This window comes from Panthera pardus, unplaced genomic scaffold (assembly GCF_024362965.1).
Source record: "Panthera pardus isolate Hobbes unplaced genomic scaffold, ASM2436296v1 HiC_scaffold_25, whole genome shotgun sequence".
NCBI classification, from domain to species: Eukaryota; Metazoa; Chordata; class Mammalia; order Carnivora; family Felidae; genus Panthera; species Panthera pardus.
In genome coordinates this window covers 39,328,014-39,347,295 of record NW_026526821.1, presented here as the reverse complement: position 1 = coordinate 39,347,295, position 19,282 = coordinate 39,328,014, and the positions used below count along the sequence as shown (strand labels likewise).

The window sequence follows — 19,282 nt, the reverse complement described above, 5'->3', positions numbered from 1 at the left end:
GACTCTCCCTCCAAATAGCTTTCTGCATCTGTAAACTGATGACAATGGTTTGAAAATTGTGAAGTGTTATATAAGTGTTTTGAGAAATATTATTGTAGCAGGTAAAATTCCATTTCTTTATTTAAATCCTATAAAATTAATTCTGAGCCCTCTTCCCAACACAGCAAGTTGTTATTGGTACTCTCTCTGTGTGCTTTCCCCAAAGTCTCAGAAAGGTTGTTGGGGAGGAGGAGGGAGCCTTGGGCAGAGCAAAATTTTCAGGGAGATTTTCTCCTCCAATCCTAGATGCACATTGGATATCTAGGCGATGTCCACTTGTCGGTCCTCATATTCTCTTGGAATCTTATAGCTCTAAGGTTTATGGGCCATGTTCAGACAAGGGAGTCTGCAAGATGAGACCTTGGTGCTCAGATCATTTCTTTAGAGTACGCCAAGCAGCCCCTTCCCTGAAGACCTTCTGTCCTGCTTTGTACTTGTGGAACCTTGCATCGCTTTCCCAGACTGGGGAGCGTCTTTCTCCTTCCTACCATCAGAAGCATCTTTCTATCTCCTCCACCCTCCGGACGCTTTAACAAAAGACAGGAAGAGGATACTTTTGTAGACAGCTTTTATCTTCTGAACAAAACCAAGGTGATCTTGAAATGCAGAGGTTAAAAAATAAGGAGAGTGTAAAGGAGGAAAGGAGGTTTTTTCAGTTGGTTTTTTAATTAAATTGACATAAGTCAAATTAATAGAAAAACAAATCTAATTTTATATGGGTGAGTAAGGCTTATAAACCATCCTGAGGAAGTAAGGGACTAGGGCTTCAAAGGGAAGGAAGACAATTCACAGGAAGATGGGAAGAGCAAATGTTTGATAAACAAATGATTTTCATGCCATGTAGAGACAATAGGACAGAGAGGAATTTGAACAAACATGACCTACCAACTTCCCCTATCTTACCACACCTAGCCCATACTCTGCATAGTTATCTCTGGTGATAGCTATCTTCCTGGACCAGGCCCTCTATCTAAATTCTTATGGGCAGTTAAGGGGGAGGTAAAAAGCTCTTCTTGAGTCTTTCCAGCCTTGAATGTCTTCAGCTCAAAATAATCCACATGCCGAAATGGCACATATTAGGGAGGTTCATCTGAACCCCCTCATAAGAAAAACCCAAACTAATATGGCAGCACATTATTTTAAAAATATAAAACATGGGGCACCTGGGTGGCTCAGCTGGTTAAGTGTCTAACTCTTGATTTCAGCTCAGGTCATGTTCTCATGGTTTGTGAGACTGAGCCCCATGTCAGGCTCTGTGCTGACAGCATGTATCCTGCTTGAGATTCTCTCTCTCTCTCCCTCTCTCTCTCTCAAAATAAATTTTAAAAAATAAAATATAAAACATAAAAATGATGTTATTTTTCCTTGTTTGCCCATATATAGTAAGAAAGCAAGCAAAGAAAAATTTCACAGATGAAGGAGACCAGCTGTTTAAGATGGGCATCAAGATTCTCCAGCAGTCTAAAAGCCAAAAACAAAAAGCAGAGTAAGTCTTTATCCAGTTATTTAAGCCAACTTAAATTCCTGGCTGAGAAAAAAAGAACAATTCAAAATCTCGTTTGTTGTTAAAAGCTTATTGGGATAACAAATAAGTTTATTTGCCCATAAGCTTTTGTTTTGAAAAGGATCAATTGATGTTTAAAGAATCCTACAAATTACCAGCCTAAACAAACAGAATTGTATATGAAATTGTGGTCCCTACATTTTAAGTGAAATGCAGAGTTAAGGCACTGATCTGAGTATTCAGGCAAGAATATTCTGTTTTGACTTTTATTTATTAGGTATTTCAAATAAAATAAAATCTGTTATTTGAATTAGAGTGGTTGTTTTAGAATGCTTTATTCTGCCTAACTCAGCATTTGTAGAGCACTTTGTGGTTTTCAAGGCACTTTCATGTATGTGATTCCATTATATTCCAGAACAGCCTTATGAGTTAAGAAGAGCTTCATGTTCCCCCTGTAAACAGCTGAGAATAGAGATTCAAAGATGTGAGTGAGATGATCACAAGTACACAGCTGGGACATAACCAAGCTGTGGCCACATGGTCTCACTCCATGTTCATCATTTCTCTTTTTCCTTGTCTACTTTGTCTGACGGGGAGGAAGAAATATCTTGTCCCCAGAGTAGAGGGACGCAACATGAGGTCACCCCTCAAGTCTCTAATTAAAACCTTGGGATCGAATCCTAGCTGTGCCATTTACTGGCTGTGTTATCCTGGACAAGTTACTTAACCTCCCTGTGCTCTGGATAGTGCAGTCAGGCTCTTAGGAGGATGCCCAACACATAGTAAGCAGAAGATAAAGATTTGTTATTTTTATCTCTAGTCCTCTAAATGGTAAGAGGAAGAAGGTGTGGGAGAGAAGAAAACAAGTGTGTCCCGAAGCAATAATAATAAAAAGAATGGGCTCTGTACCTCCAACTAGGAGACATCTTCTATTTTCACACAAATTGGGCATACCAGCTCCGGGGAAAGCAGCCCAGTGCTGTGGTAGCTGACCCTAGACAGGGCAGCAACAGAGCCCCTGAGTTCTTTCTTAAAATTCAAAGCTTCCCAAAAGAGCATAAGAGTATAGAGGGTAAAGGGGCACTTGACTATAAACAACTTCCATTTATTAAACTCCTTCTTTGTGCTAGTTATTGTTCTGGGTATTTATGTATAGAATATCATTCATTGCTCACAATGATATTAAGAGTCATAAATTATTATCCCCAAATTATACAGGAGTAAATGGAAGGTCAAAAATATTCTGTAATTCTTCCAAAGCAGCAAGAAAGGAGGTAAAGGAGTTGGACCTCTCTCTAGGGAAAGTTAGAAGCTCCTTATAAGAGCAAAGGAAACCATCCCCTACAAAACCTGGGTGTCATGCTGAGCATGTCTGGGCGCTATCATGATGAGTATGGGGTTAAATCAGACCCCCCAAAAATACAATCTGGCCTGCTATGGAAGTCTGCTCATTCATGTGCTCACTGAATGAAGGAGTAAGAATAAAGAATTCTCAACCCAGCCCACCTAGATGAGAGAACAATGGAATTCTGGAAAGGGGCTGGTCCCTCAGATTTCAGGTTAATAGCAGATGAACCCAACATGAAGGCCCACTGGGTATACCCTGTTAAGTTCAAGATTCAGTCTAAAGGGACAAAATCACTCTTAGAAGCTCCCAAGTAACTATCCACTTAACCTTGATGGGTGCCTTCCTCTTTGGCTTAAAGAATGGGAGGAAACCCCAGCTCTGAAAGCAGACCATCCAGCAGTGCAGGAACTTACATGCCTACCTAGGTGTCATTCAGTCTCAGTCTATTCTTGCCTAGCCTATCCTTGCTAAAGAGTTCCAGAAGAGCAGCTTTTTTCTTTCTTTCTTTCTTTCTTTCTTTCTTTCTTTCTTTCTTTCTTTCTTTCTATTTCTTTTTAAGATTTTCTTTTTAAGTAATCTCTACACCCAGCATGGGGTTCGAACTCACAACCCCAAGATCAAGAGTCACATGCTTCACCAACTGAGCCAGCCAAGCACCCCAAGAGCAGCTTATCTTTGCAGTCGCATAGATACATGAGAAGGTGCATAAAGCTGAGTCCCCTGACCCTTCCCAGTTGGTAGATAGAAAACTGAAACCAAATCTGTTCACAGCAAGAGACTTCAGGAATTTGTGGGCAAACTGAGTGAAATTCCTTCAGTTATCAGGACGGTCAAGCCAATTACATCTAATATAGTCATCTCTAAGATTCTGGTCAGAGGACAGAAAAAACACCCTACTGACCACAGAGGAATCATTTCTCTCCCATTCATTCCTCTATCCTATGCCCTCCTTGTTCACCACTTCTTGTATAAGATAAAGGTGCTACCAGTCCTTTTGGCTCATTGACACCCACATCTTGACCCCATTCATTCACTAATTCATTCAGCTACAAATGGTCAGTAGTGCTAGAAGTAAAGATGTTAAGCGAGCATATGTCAGGGAGACACAAACCTGTCTGCAGGAGTCAAGAAGCCTTGGAGACAGCCAGAGTTAGCTGTCATTAAGAATTACTCTCCATTAGCAAAGAAGATTTGTAAGTAAGCTGCTGCCCTACGCCAGGTTTCTAATGTATCCTAGAGATGCATTTAGTCTCCTTCTTCCCCAGCACCTACCTTAGCATCCAATACCAGATTCTTTAGAAATTTTCCAGATACCTAACTAAACTTTCTTTTGGGGATCTGCTAATGCTGCCCAGTTTCTCCTACATTTTCTGTCTTGGGGATTACAGTCCAGATCTTAATCCTACCTAATGTACCAACAACTTTCCTCAGCCCTGGGTCCTGCTTCTAGTATTCCTTATGTCACCTTGGACTTTCCTGAGAGGGGACCAGAGACACCTAGAGGAATTGATTTTGCAACCTTTTACTGCCCCCTGGGATCAGCAAAGGCTCCTGCAGCCCATCTCAAGTTTCTCTGCCCTGTTCCATGTTGGTGCCCTTCTAATCCCAGCAGGCTATGTGGTTGCAGCAGCAAACCATGTGACAGAAGGGCTTCAGGGAATCTGTGTCCTGATGTCATGCCTGCCCCTGGATGCCAGACATCTGTACTCACTGGCCTTTGAGACCTTCTGTCTTATTTGCCTTCTGGTCCCCAGAATCTCAGCTTGCTCTGACTATGGTTAATCTCTGGCTTCTTTTGTTTCACTGGAGTCTATTCACTGTGTTGGCATCCAGAACCCTAATGCCTATGTAGCTATCATTCAGTCCAAGCCCATTCTACCCTGCTCCAGCCACCAAGAACAGATTCGTTTAGCATCGGCATGGACAGGCGGTACATAAAGCTGAGTCTCCTGATCCTTCTGAGTTTGTAGTAATGGTAGATTCGTGTATTTGTTCCTATATTGGAATCAAGGTCACCAGTAGAAGTTGCTTTCTTGTCTTACCGGTACCAAAAAGGAAATTATAAAAGTAAAAATAAAACCCAAAAGTACTCTCTGTCTCTGACACAAGTTTTGACCTTGAAAGGCTCTCCATCACTACTTGTTATACACATCAGGTCCAGGTGATTTCTGACTGGGACTCAGAAAATACAGTATAAGGCAATCCTATGGCATCTATCACTAAGCTTTCACACCATTTACCCACAAATTACAGGAGAACAATTGCCATGCTATGAAACTTTAGAATTTATGCAATTGTCATTGTCACTGTTGTCATCATCATCATCATAATTAAAGTTTTTTTAGTGCTTACTATGTACCAGGCACTAATGCCAAGCACTTCATTTGGAGTATCTCACTGAATCTTCTCAGCAACCCTATGAAGCTAGTACTATTATTATCCCTACTCCATAGATGAGAGAAGCACAGAGAAATTAAATAACTTGCCTGAAGCTCCCACACTAACAAGTGGTAGACACAGATTTTGAACCAGGCAGTCAGAGTTTAGAGTCCTAATAACCATTGCGTTTTATTTGGTTATTGTTTTTCCACATGGTGCTGAAGAATATGTTCTGTTTTAGAAAATTATTTCAGAATATAAAGGGACTTTTGTTTTCATGATAGTAGCTCTCTACATGTGACATTCCAGTTTTGATTATTTTTTGATTGGTTTTGATTATATTCTTACATATTTCAGAGTTCAGTTTGTAAAATAAATACTCCTATAATGTGGGTGGCCATGGGAAAGTTCACTTTTAGGACAAGGGCCTCAATATTTCACTTCACTTGGTGAATAAGCTTGAAGCAAATTTCTCCTTTTTAGCAGCTTCACTGTTTGTCAGATATATTTGAAATTGTCATCTTAGATAATGGCTGGAAAAAAACCTACTGGTCTATAGATGTGATGGACTTCAGCTAAATTTTATTGTTAGCAGCAATGACAACTTGGTCCTACTTGTTAGAAGTAGTCTGAAGGAGGGAGCAGAAAATTTCATTTTTGATAATCAAACCTCTACCTTCATATTTTTTAAACAGAGCCTATGTATTCTTTGCCAAAGCAGCTAACATGGGAAACTTGAAAGCTATGGAGAAAATGGCCGATGCTTTGCTATTTGGAAATTTTGGTATGCAAAACATAACAGCAGCTATCCAATTATATGAGTCCTTGGCTAAAGAAGGATCATATAAAGCCCAAAACGTGAGTTTTGAACAAAAAGTAAACCTTACATAGTAGATAAATGACATGTGAAAGGAGTTGGGCAATAGTATTCCCACTCTACCACATGAACACAGACCTAGGGAAGTTACTGTAATGCACTGAAAGAATAGTATTGGCATAGGGACATAGCAAGAGCCCTGGGCAAATTCTTCCAGTTACATAGGTAAATGTCAGGAATGGAACAGAACTGCTCTCTAATTCAGCCTCCCATCTTAGGTCCATGGGTGTGTTTTGAAATAATTTGAGAACTCTGAACCCCTAATATAGTTACATTTAAATTTCCTTTTCTATTTTACTAATGCATTTCATTTCATTCAAAGAATAACATAATTTCATAAAGTATCTGGAAAATAGATAGATAGATAGATAGATAGATAGATAGATAGATAGAAAGATAGATAGATAAAGCAAGCCCTTCGCAAGCCAACCATTCTGACTCAACTACTGATAGGACTGCTTTATATTTTTGCTTGGCTTCTTCCTCATGCACCTCTCTTTTTACATCATCTTAATCACAACACAAATGCATATATAATTTTGTTTCTGGCTACTTTCACTTAATGCTACACCAAAAGCTTGTTTTCATCTTGTTAGTCTTTCTAATAAAAATATTTATTTCTGATTACAAAAGAAATTCATTCTCATTACAAAAAAAAAAGTCTGAGAATTCAGACAGTATAAAGAAGAAAGCAAAAGCTATCTAAAAAGCTTTCCTCCCAGAGATCATTTTTGGTATCATCCAGTAAATTACAGAAGCTAGACTTTGGAGTCAGAAAGACGTAAATTTGAATTCACTCTGCCACTTGCTTATTAGATCCCTCCTTAACAAAATCCTTTCCCCTTCTACACTCTCTAGTTGTGTTTCCCTGGTAATCTAATAGGAGTGAAATGTTAAGTTGTTTTTAAGTAGCATTGCTTATGATTGCAATGACTTCTGATTGGCAAACTCCCTTTGTACTGGGGCAAACAAACTGTAAATTAATTGTAAATACCTGATGGTGGTAGTGATTCTCATGAGAACCCTGGACACTGTACCTATGAAATCGTTACTTGAGGAATGAAGATCCTGAACCCACTCAGTATGGATCTCACCTCCTGGAGTCTGAGTCATCATCTGAAGGACCAAAGACAATGGCTGCTGGAAGACTGTGTGAACTGCAGCAAGAACTCCCACAGAAGGGAAGGCCTGATGCTGCCCTGCTGGGCGACCATCATTCCTGTGCTGTATCCACCTGAATAGACTGATGGCAAATGTAGCCTATGAGTCTCTATGTTTGTTTTGTTGAACCAGAACCTGGGCCAGAAGACCCCTGATGGGTGGGACAACATCCCTAATTTTCACCTCTGGAGTTAGGATATGATAGAATGCTAGATACTATGTCCATCTGGTTCACAGCTCTATCTCTAATAAGTCTGCACAGTGCCTGGGACAAGACATATATGTTCAATGTTGAACCAATTAATGATGAATGAGTTAATGGAATTATTAACTGAGGATTAATTAATTAATTGAGGATTAAAGTAGTGTATGAAGGCGCTTAATTCCATACCTGGAACTTTGTAATCATTCATAATAAAGAAAGGATATAAATATTATCATTACTCCTACTATTATTATTATTCTAGAATTTTCCCATAATGATATAGAATTTTCTTACAAAAATGAGATACTTTAATTGCTATTTCTTAATCTCCTCTTTACTCACTAAATAATATGCCATAAACATCTTGCCATATAAATATATATAGATCAACATCACCATTTTAAATATCTGTATAATTTTAATTAATTTAAGTTGTTGAATACTATCTTTACCCCAATTAAATATAAAATATTATATTTACAAAATATTAAACAGATTTATAAATGTTATAATAAAATATGAGAGTTTTAAATTTTAATTACCCATATTTGGTTAATCAAAAATATAAAGTTCCAAGACAGACTAAATGTTACCATCATGTCCAGCACTAAAAATGATATCTCCTAGGGGCACCTGGTTGGCTCAGTAGGTTAAGTGCCCAACTCTTGATTTCAGCTCAGGTCATGATCTCAGGATTGTGAGACAGAGCCCCACAATGGGCTTTGCACTGATAGGGTGAAGCCTGCTTGGGGTTCTCTCTCACCCTCCCCCATACACACATACATACATGCTCTCCCTCTCTCTCTCAAAATAAATAAATATTTAAAACTGATATTTCCAAATTCCTTTTCAAACTAGTGAACAGGTACTTTATTTTTCAGTGGGAGTATTAATTAGTTAATTAAGCCACTAGTTGTTTTGTGGACACCTACTCTGTAGCAAACATAATCCTAGTTGATGGGTAGAAAAAGACTAATAGTTCACAGTCCTTATGGGTCAATTTGAAATGTAAACATATAATTGAAGCACAATTTATTTTTTAATTTTTTTATTTAAATTCAAGTTAGTTAACATATAGTACAGTCTTGGTTTCAGAAGTAGAACTCAGTGATTCATCTCTTACATATGACACCCAGTGCTCATCCCTGAAAGTGCCCTCCATGTATTATGCTAAGCAGAATAAGTCAGTCAGAGAAAGACATATATCATATGATTTTACTCATCTGTGGAATTTGAGAAACTTAACAGATGACCATAGGGGAAGGGAAGGAAAAATAAAATACAAACAGAGAGTGAGGAATACCGTAAGAGACTCAAATACAGAGAACAAACTGAAGGTTGATAGGGGTGGGGAGTTTGTAGGGTAGAGAAAATGGGTGATGGGCATTGAGGAGGGCACTTGCTGGGATGAGCGCTGGGTGTCGTATGTGATGAATCACGGGAATCTACTCGTTAAGTAGACTACACTGTATGTTAACAAAGTTGAAAAATTAATTAACTAATTAATTATTTTTTTAAAGTGCCCTCCGTAATACCCATCACCAATTTAACCCATCCCCCCACCCACCACCCCTCCAGCAACCTTCAGTTTGTTCTCTGTTTTTAAGAGTCTTTTATGGTTTACCTCCCTTTGTGTTTTATGTTATTTTTCCTTCTTTTCCCCCCATGTTCACCTGTTTTGTTTCTTAAATTGCACATATGAGTGAAATTATATGATACCTGACTTTCTCTGACTTCTCTGATTATTTCTCTTAGCATAATTCACTCTAGTTCCATCCACATTGTTGCAAATGGCAAGATTTCATTCTTTTTCATCACCAAGTAGTATTCCATTGTGTATATATACCACATGTTCTTTAATCCATTCATCAATCTATGGATATTTGGGCTCTTTCCATACTTGGGCTATTGTCAATAGCACTTCTATAAACATTGGGGTGCATGTGCCCCTTTGAATCAGCATTTTTGTATCCTTTGGATAAATACCTAGTAGTGCAATTGCTGGGTTATAGAGTAGTTCTGTTTTTAATTTTTTTGAGGAACCTCCATAATGTTTTCCAGAGTAGCTGCAGCAGTTTGCATTCCCACCAGCAGTGCAAAAGTGTTCCCCTTTCTCCAATCCTTGCCAACATTGCTTATTTCCCGAGTTGTTAATTTTAGCCATTCTGACAGGTGTGAGGTATCTCATTATGGTTTTGATTTGTATTTCCCTGATGATGAGTGATGTTGAGCATCTTTTCATGTGTCAGTTAGCCATCTGGATGTCTTCTTTGGAAAGGTGTCTGTTCATGTCTTCTGCCCATTTCTTCACTGGATTATTTGTTTTTTGGGTGTTGAGTTTGGTAAGTTCTTTATAGATTTTCGATGCTAAGCCTTTATCTGATATGCAAATATCTTCTCCCATTATGTTGGTTGACTTTTAGTTTTGTCGATTGTTTCCTTTGCAGTGCAGAAAGTTTTTATCTTGATGAGGTCCTAATAGTTCATTTTTGCTTTTATTTCCCTTGCCTCTGGAGACATGTCTAGTAAGAAGTTGCTGTAGCCGAGATCAAAGAGGTTACTTGCAGCACAACTTAGATAGACTACAGTATAAAATGCTTTAGGCACAGAAAAGAGTCTAACTGGTTCTGCCAGAACAGGTAAGGAAGGCTTGTAGGAAGAAGTGACATTTCTACCCAGTCTAGAATATTGGATATAGGCAACATAAAAGACTTAGTTGTCTCTATTTAAATAAAGTTTTTGATACAAAGTCAAACTGCTACTCACAGAAAATAAATTCCAAATTAACATAAATCATACATAAAACACATGGATATCAGAGCTGTATTCAGAATATCACTCCCCATACTCTAAGTAATGTGGTTCCAGCCACAGATCATCCTCTAATCCCTGTTAATTGACCCTGAAATGCTTGCCATTGGTTTGAAGGAGAATCAGGTAGGAGAATGTCATTGGCTGAGTGCTAATCCGATGCCAGGAAGAACAGGTCTAAATGCATGTCTGTTGGCCATGCCATCTTTGTAGAGAAAAGCAAGCATTGTTGGGACAGTGTTCTCAAAAATGTGCAGTTGCAGACTTCAGCGTGGTATGGTATGGTAACAGGGGTTCTGGAGTCAGAAAGTTTGACAGTTTGTGAATGCAGCTTCTACAACCTAATGAGCTTCCATCCTGTTCATTCTTTCAGTGTCACTTCTCTAAACCTTAGATGTCCCAAACCTGAAAAGGGAACTGATAAGAAGGCCACACTACTTTATAAGGTTACTGCAAGAACCAAACAACATGTACACGATCCCTTAGCAGATGTTAAAGAACACTAATGAATAATGTCGTGTAACACTTTTAGTCCTAACAGCTTTGTCTTTGGAGTCAGTCTGTCCTGGCTTTACATCTCAGCTCCAATACTGGCTCTTGTGACCAGCACTCTCTGAGTCTCAATTTCCTCCTCTGTAAAATGGGGATAATATCTGTCTGATATATGTGTGTGTTTGGTCTCAGGAGGATAAGAAGATAGAATATGAGTGCAGACAAACATCACCTGAAAGGCTGAGATTGACCTGATACGCAAATTTCAACCAAACTGTTTCATTGAAATGCTACAATACTAGATGGCAAAAAGTCTCTGTCCCAAGCACTTCCCATGCTCTCCCTGACATCCTGGACACTCTTATTCCTTACTCAGACTCCCCCTCCCCTCCTGACCTCCCCATGATCTAGTGGCCAAATTGTTAACAACTGGATGAACAGGGAGCTTACAAGACCCTGGTCTAGTACTACAGCTGGATTGCTGGATTCTATTCTGTAATTTTGTTGTCATCCCTGTCATCGCTATAAGAAAACCTGTTTCCAGCAGCAAGTCTGCTTAAAGTCGATTTATGTCCTTTTACAAAGAACAACTAAAGAGATTCTGTGCTACAACTAGTTCAATGACTGCAACTAGGATGGCCACAGGCCACATTGACTACAGCTTTCTAATAGAGAGTTAATAGGCTAACAGGCTGGGTGTCCACCTTTCTTCTCAGGCTGTTTGTGCCACCCAGGTACAGGAATCCTGCCTGCACTCTTAGCAAATATTTCTGGGAACTGTGAGGACAATTTAGCAACAGCAATGTGGGTAAAGAAGCTGGAAACATATACTAAGAATGGCAATGAAAGAGAATGAGAGGGATAGAGATAGATAATGAAGAGTATGAAGACACCTATCTCTGGGGAACAAATGAAGAACAAACAGAAATAATGAAGTGTAATAAATGAAGAGCCTAGGGTGCCAGAAATCTAGCAAAGACCTGGATTAACAAAGAAAAAATGAAAAAGAGATGAATCCATATTATAAAGTGGTAGTAAGGGGTCAGGAGAAAATATAATTTCAGGCTATGTATAAAGGGAAGCTGGATAAAGGAAAAAAGGCATAATGATTTCTTTCACGTATTCTGAAGGGCTTATCCCACAAAATTCCAAATTGAAGGAAATTCTGATAAGAACAACAAAAGCATTTATCAGTATTAACAGAGTCTTTTATATTAATTTTCAAAGAAACTATACCTTCCAAATAATAAGAACTGTTAATTAACAGAGTAGTCTTCATGAAAATGGTGGAAATTGAGGAAATAGCAAACAAAACTAAGTCAAACACTAGAGGATGTCCTTTAAGATACTGTACTATACCAGCTGAGAGTAGGTAAATTGTATCACTTTTATTTCTGATTCTCATTCAGGAAGCAAAAATTCAGAATTAGAAAGATTCACTCTTAATATCAATGAATAGCTTCAATAGGAAATTTGTCAATTTGCCAACAAGAAGGTAGGGTTAAACCTCATTCCTTTAAAAATCACAAAATAGGGGCACCTGGGTGGCTCAGTCAGTTAAGCAACTGACTCTTGGTTTCAGCTCAGGTAATGGGTTTGAGCTCCGTTTCAGGCTCTGTGCCAGCAACGTGGAGCCTGCTTGAGGTTCTCTCCCTCTCCCTCTCTTTCTGCCCCTCCTCCATTTGTGCTCTCTCTCTCAAAGTAAATAAAAACTTAAAATAAAATAAAAAAGAATAACAAAATAGATCATCCACGTTGTATCACCTTAAAACTTAATTTAATTGTGATGATCTCTAAATGGTGGTATTATTTGTAATCATTTTCTTTTTAAAAATATTTTACTGGGTTTTATTTATCTAGGTTTTTAAATTCATGGGTATGTATTATTTTGATATCAGAAGAATTACTTAACACAGATGCATGTACTTCCTTAGTTATGTAGTTCAAAAAATCTTACTATGAATGAGAAAATCTATTCTATTATGTAAAAATAACTTTAATTGATATATTAAGGAGGATATAAGTGACTGTGTGCTTTTCTATGCTTTGTAATTCTAGAATAATTCTATCCCAATGGCAAAGATTTCACATATTTTCATTTATTTTTGGATGTGAATTATAGAGGTGTTTTGTAGAGGGACTGTACTTATTAGCACTGTTCTTCTACTGAAAAAAATCATTTTTAGTGTCAACCTAATAATCACTTTGATAATTTTAGGATTACCTGTGTAGAACATTTCATCTTGACATTAATGCTCTTTTTGTATTAAGGGTACAGATAGGATCTGAGTTGTTCATTAGCGTTGATTCAAACTTTCGTTTGGTATGCAATTTGAGCTAAAAGTAATGATCTTGGATGCTTTCAAGACTTGTGCAGTAATTAAAGAAAAAATGCTTAATCTTTTCTCTTTTAATAATAATCTCCTATATAAAAAGTAAAAGGATTATGTAAAATCAAATTGTTATTATGGAACCTGAGTAATTTTCTTTGAATATAATAAAATATTCTCTATTCTTAACTCATTCCACTCAAATCCCAGCTATTATAACAGTTTCTTACAAACCAAAGCACAATTGTTGAGTTCAGAATCAAGTCTTAACAAAACTCTTTTGCAGAGTTTGACCTTTAAAAGCCACTGGAAGGGTCATTGATGTCATCACTATTATATAGCTTCCTTTTTGACTTACAGCATTTTTGTTTCTGGATTAAGCTTGAACCATCCTATAATTCATCTCATTTCATCTCAAATATATCTCAGAAGACAGACCAAATCCTAAAACTGTTTATTGTAAAGTTGTTAGGTGACAATGCCCAAGTATAAAGGAATAAGACAGCACTGGCTATAATTAGCATATTCACTACATGAAAACCCAGAACATCTTTTGTCTTCTTTTACTTCTGGAAGGAAGGAAGGAAGGAAGGAAGGAAGGAAGGAACTTGGACACGGGTCCAGAGGTCATGAACGATCCCCAGAGGTTTGGCTCTTGGGCCCTCCACTGTGCTTCCAGTTGAGGGGCAATCTCAAGTGTCTTAGGCCTGTGGGCACAGAGTCTTGGCTGAGATCCAAGGGACAGCAGCAGGGATTTCTGCCACAGTGATGGCGAAACAGTGTGTGCCTTACTACAGAGGTGGTGGCTTCTTGTAATAAAAACAATATTTATGTAGAAAGCAAAAAAAAAAAAAAAAAAAAAAAAAAGGAAGGAACTGAAGGAATTTAGTTGAGTCCTCCAGAGAGTTAATTCAAAATCACCCATTGTTATTTCTCAGTGAAAGAGAGAGGGAATGTGCCTTTGAGGCTGGTTTTAAAACTGCTAAAATCATTGTTTTCGGGTCTTACTTTTTAGAATGAGCTTTATACAGAGAAAGGCTTCCCTCCCCAGGCACAGAATGGAAATTTAACTCCCACACAATCCACAACTCACAAATTTCTTCAGAATCAGGCCAAAAAGTGTGATAAGCTGTGCACAAAATTATACACTTTTGGTGAAAGTATTTTAAAATACAAGCTCAACTGAATAGAACAGTATCTTTATTTACTTATATAAAGGTCAGTATATTTGTTTACTGTTAAAATTTCTAAATAAATAAACCAGTTTCTAAATTCAGCAGAATCAAAAATTGCTAAGAGTTGCAAGAAAATAAAAATCTAATATTGACTAAAGACATCCTTAATAGGAGCCAGTAAGGCCATTTTAAATATAAACTATAAGGGTTAGAGAAGTACCAGGATTCCAGACGCCTTCCATTTGTTATAACAGCCTTATGGTCAACTTTCCAATAAAAAGATTATGTTTGAGACTAAAGAGGAATTGGTCGAACCATAGATTTTTTTTCAGTGTGTGGATTAAGTAAATTACACAAATTATACTTATAAACCACATATTACAGCTATTATGCTTTGCTGAACTCTGTAGTCAGTTCTTTAAACAGTAACATAGTTCTTTGCCTTTGAAATTGTAATAAAAAGTTTAAGAAAATATTCATTTTCTGTTTGGAATGAATTATCAGACTTCGTGGTATCTTCATTTTAGTGAGACATTTAACAAAACCTTGCATGATATTTTCATAAACTCAGTGAAACAATGGAAATGTGGGCTTTGATGATAGTAAGTAAAGAGTAGACTCATGGGTCGATGCCAAGGTGAAAGCAAGTCTATGGCAATCCACCAAAGGATTCTGCCTATGACTTTGTATTCTTCAATATTTCATCAACTATTAAGTTGAATGGATAAGACAAGATTATTTTTAATATAAAGCATGGAAAATTATATTATCAGTGATATACATAAGAGTGTGGGATGAACTCCTAAAAATGGTGACAGGAATTATAAATTTCCAAATGAGTAGAATCTTGAAAATATTAGGAACACCAAGACAGACTTTTACAATTATATTATGACAAAAAATAGTGTTATGATTCTGTCAAGAAGAGGTGCAAGGAGAAAAAGTGAGAAAGTAAATGACCTAAATGTAAATGACCTAAGTCATCTATAAAATAGCAAATGTACATATAATGTATGAAATATAAAAATTAACCACAACTGGTAGCAATTTATCAAGAATTATAATGATGACAAGTTATGTGAATAAAACAGCAAAAATAATTAAAAGTGGTTGTTTATGAAGGGAATAAAGAGTAGCCAAGAAAGGAGCAGGACATTGATGTCTATATTTTAAGCCATCAGAAGTATTAAAATTGTCATTGTTAATACAAACACATGTATTTTTATTTTTTATTTTATTTTAGAGAGAGAGAACATGTGAAGGGGGGAGAGGGGCAGAGGGACAGAGAGAATCCCAAGCAGGCTCCACACTGAGCATGGAGCTGACACAGGGCTCAATCCTACCACCCTGGATCATGACCTGAACCAAAATCAGTTGGACACCCAACTGACTGAGGCACCCAGGCACCCCTGTATTTTTAAATATATTAAAATATAAATTTAGATACTAACTTTCTCCCCAAGCAGGAATTGTGTTTAAAATAAAAATCAAATCCTCTCCAACTAAAAAGAAACCAGCTTCTTTGGAAGATGTCAAATTCTGGGTGTGGGACAAGAAATGTACAAGATGCTCTTGAAACATCTTATTATACAAGGGGTCATATCAATATAATACAAGGTGCCATATAATACATTACGATAACAAAGAAGCTGTCAGAAAATACCATGGTCATGACCAAAGGACTGAGCAAACTCAAAATAGGCTACTACTATTGACTCAAGATGGAAAAATTGAGCACTAACATGAATAATTACCACAATGGACTGACATACCTCAAGTATACTAAAAGTCATTAATTCATAATAATTAATAACTAGAATGAAGTGAGATATCCCCACATTCTTCTGGCTTTTGTAAAGCATTGTCATGATTTTTTTTTCTCAAAAATGGCCACATCAATTATTTCCAGTCCCATATACTATTTCAACACCCAACCAACATAATCAAAAAATGGAGTCTATCTTCCCTCCCTCCTATTTTCTACTACCTAGGGGAGATTCTTGACAATTTCAAACAGTAGAGTTTGGTAGAAGTAATGCTACATTTCCGAGGGAAGTCATAAAAAGTATACAGTGCTGCTTAGCTCTTCCTCTCAAGAAGCTCACCCTTGGAACTCAGCCACCATGCTCTGAGAAAACCTATACTATAGGAGAGGCCACATGTAGGTGTCCTGGCCATCAGCCTCAGCTAAGGTCTCAACCAATATCCAGTATCAACTGCCAAACATACATATGAACAAGTCTTCAGATGATTCTAACCTCCAGCCTTTGAGTCTTCCAACTAAGGTCCCCATATGGTGGATCAGAGACAAAAATGCTCACTCTTGACCAAATTATTGACCCACAGAACCCTTAGCATAATAAATGGTTGCTTTATGCCACTAGGTTTCGGAGTAATTAGTTACACAGCCATAGTAACTGGAACAAGGATATTTATATTCAGAATTAAAAGGGTAGAATGCACTTCTCAGAAGCACCTGAAGCAGAGTGCAGCAAACATCTGTTTGGAGTGAGTTCAAATTTTTTGGCCCAATCCTGTTGCATCCCTGGGTACTGAGAGAACTTACGAATGATGTTATTGCCAACTTGTCAGTGATTTTGAGTGACTAAAGAGGGCAGAAAAGAAGCCACAAGGCTTGGAGGATGTAAAATTCTGCAAATTATGCATAGTGCTGGTGAGTTTAATGGTAAAATTCCCCATCATATTTTCAAAATGTTTGTTTTTGAAAATCCCAGAAAATGAAGCAGTATTATTTGCCAAGCAGCATGAGTTCACTAAGAACAATCTGTATTAAGCAAACTCTATTTTACAGGGTTGCTAGACTAAGAAATCTGAAAAATGTGGTAGAGATGATAATCACATATTTTATCCATTATAAGACATCATCGACTGTAAGTTATATATATTTTAAATTTTAAGTTATTTAATTATATAAATGATGTCAATTAAAGTTTAAAGTTTTCTTACTAGATTTTTTTGTACATTTTTTAGACATTCTAGACATTTTTTAGACATTCTAGACATTTTTTAGACATTCTAGACATAGATTTCCATCAGATGTCAGTCTTTGATTACATAAAAAGGTAAATATAAGTTAAGTAAATCAAGGTGCTCCAAAATTCTTCTCATTCAGAATCTAACTGAATCAGTTTTCAATTTAGAAAACTTCCTTGATGACTATCTTTTCTAGCATATCATTCTCCATACCCTTAAGAATGTCAGTAGTGTGACATTTCCTCAGGGAGTGTTCCTCGATTACCTCCAGGATTTCTTCCAAACTACTGACTCATTCTACAACTATTAGTGCTGACACTTTCCAATTTGACTAAATTTATACTTTTATCTTTTCTTCGATTGAATCACATGTTGCTAGAAGTTCAGTTCAAGGTTAGCAAGAAGTTTCTGACAATGCTTGATGCTGAACACCTTAATTGTAACCCTTTGTGATAAATAAACTGGTCACAACAGCTTTTCATTCATTAGTTTTTCATCTATTCCTAGGGATTTGGCAATTTCTCCTGTGTTTAGTGGGATAACTTGGCTTGTAAGAGCCATTCCTTCTGCACATAATTTAGTAACAAAAAGTTATGTAGTTTTATCTACTTTGGGGTACCTCCTTTTCTTTAAAAACTTGTAACTACTTTGTTTCCACAGGGCCATGACAGAAATATGGCATCCACAATATAGACCAGATTCAGAGAACACACAAGATGGTGAATATAATCTAAAATATATCACAGGAGGAAGGCAAAATAGGGAATCTTTGTAGTAGAAAACACCAGGTATCAAATAGCTGCCCTCAAGTGTCTAACAGGGCAGAAAGTGGTACAAGAAGGAATTGATTTGTTAGGCACCAAATTACCATACAGTTTAAACAACTAAGTCCTGAGGAACAACTACAATACAGAGATTAATTTTGGTTTACTGTGTGTCTATTAACTTAATAAACTTCCCATCAACAGAGATGTCCGCTTGTATTGGTTAGGATTCTCTGAATTTCAAGTACAGAAAATTCAACCTATCTGGCAAAAGTGTGATTTATCGACTCATTTAACTGTGAAGTACAAGTTATAGCTGCTTTTAGATCATCTGGATTCAGAGGCCAGAATGATGACATCAGGACATACATTCTTGGTCTCTGGGTTTTGCTTTTTTCTATGATGGTTTTATTTTGAGTGGCTTGACCCCCATGAAGGCAAAAACAGTTTCCAACAAACCTAGATATCATTAGCCCTTCTATCTGGAAGTCTCCATGAAAGATGCCAGTTTTTTTCCCAATGATTTCAGCAAAAGTGCCAGATTAGTTCACAAAACCACCCCAAATCACTTATTGCATCCAGAAGGAGAATAATCTGATTGGTTGAACCTGTGTCTAGTGACACAGGAGGAGCAGGGTGAGGAGCCCTGTTGAATCAAATGAACTCAGAATGGAATAAAAGTGGTTTCACAAAGAGAATCCAAGCAGACAAAAAACAGCATACTCTGACCACATCTACATACAAGATTTTATATGCAAAATCATCCCAAAGAAAATTAAAAAGCAAAAAAATTAAAAAGTTATTTTTAAAAATTATCACACAGAGAAAAAAGTTAATTTACTTTTAAAAATAGAAATGATGAGAATTCAAGCTGGTGCATTCACTCTGGAAAACAGTATGGAGGTTCCTCAAAAAACTAAAAATAGAACTACCCTACAACCCAGCAATTGCACTACTAGGCATTTATCCAAGGGATATAGGTGTGCTGTTTCGAAGGGACACAGGCACCCCCACGCTTATAGCAGCACTATCAACAATAGCCAAAGTATGGAAAGAGCCCAAGTGTCCATCGATGGATGAATGGATAAAGAAGATGTGGTATATATATACAATGGACTATTACTTGGCAATCAAAAAGAATGAAATCTTGCCATTTGCAACTACATGGATGGAACTGGAGGGTATTATGCTAAGTGAAATTAG

The 19,282-nt window shown here is 37.2% G+C and overlaps 1 protein-coding gene across 3 annotated transcripts in view; it reads left to right on the top strand.

Annotated features, from left to right (window-relative positions):
- The window catches only part of SEL1L2 (SEL1L2 adaptor subunit of ERAD E3 ligase), a 123,022-nt gene that overhangs the window by 59,723 nt on the left and 44,017 nt on the right, over positions 1 to 19,282 (top strand). For all 3 annotated transcript variants that reach the window (XM_053890448.1, XM_019462761.2, XM_019462760.2), the window contains exons 4-5: positions 1,423 to 1,525; positions 5,966 to 6,128. In XM_053890448.1, coding sequence (XP_053746423.1) covers positions 1,476 to 1,525; positions 5,966 to 6,128 — 213 coding nt within the window. In that variant the 5' untranslated portion in view covers positions 1,423 to 1,475. The remainder of the gene's footprint in view (positions 1 to 1,422; positions 1,526 to 5,965; positions 6,129 to 19,282) is intronic.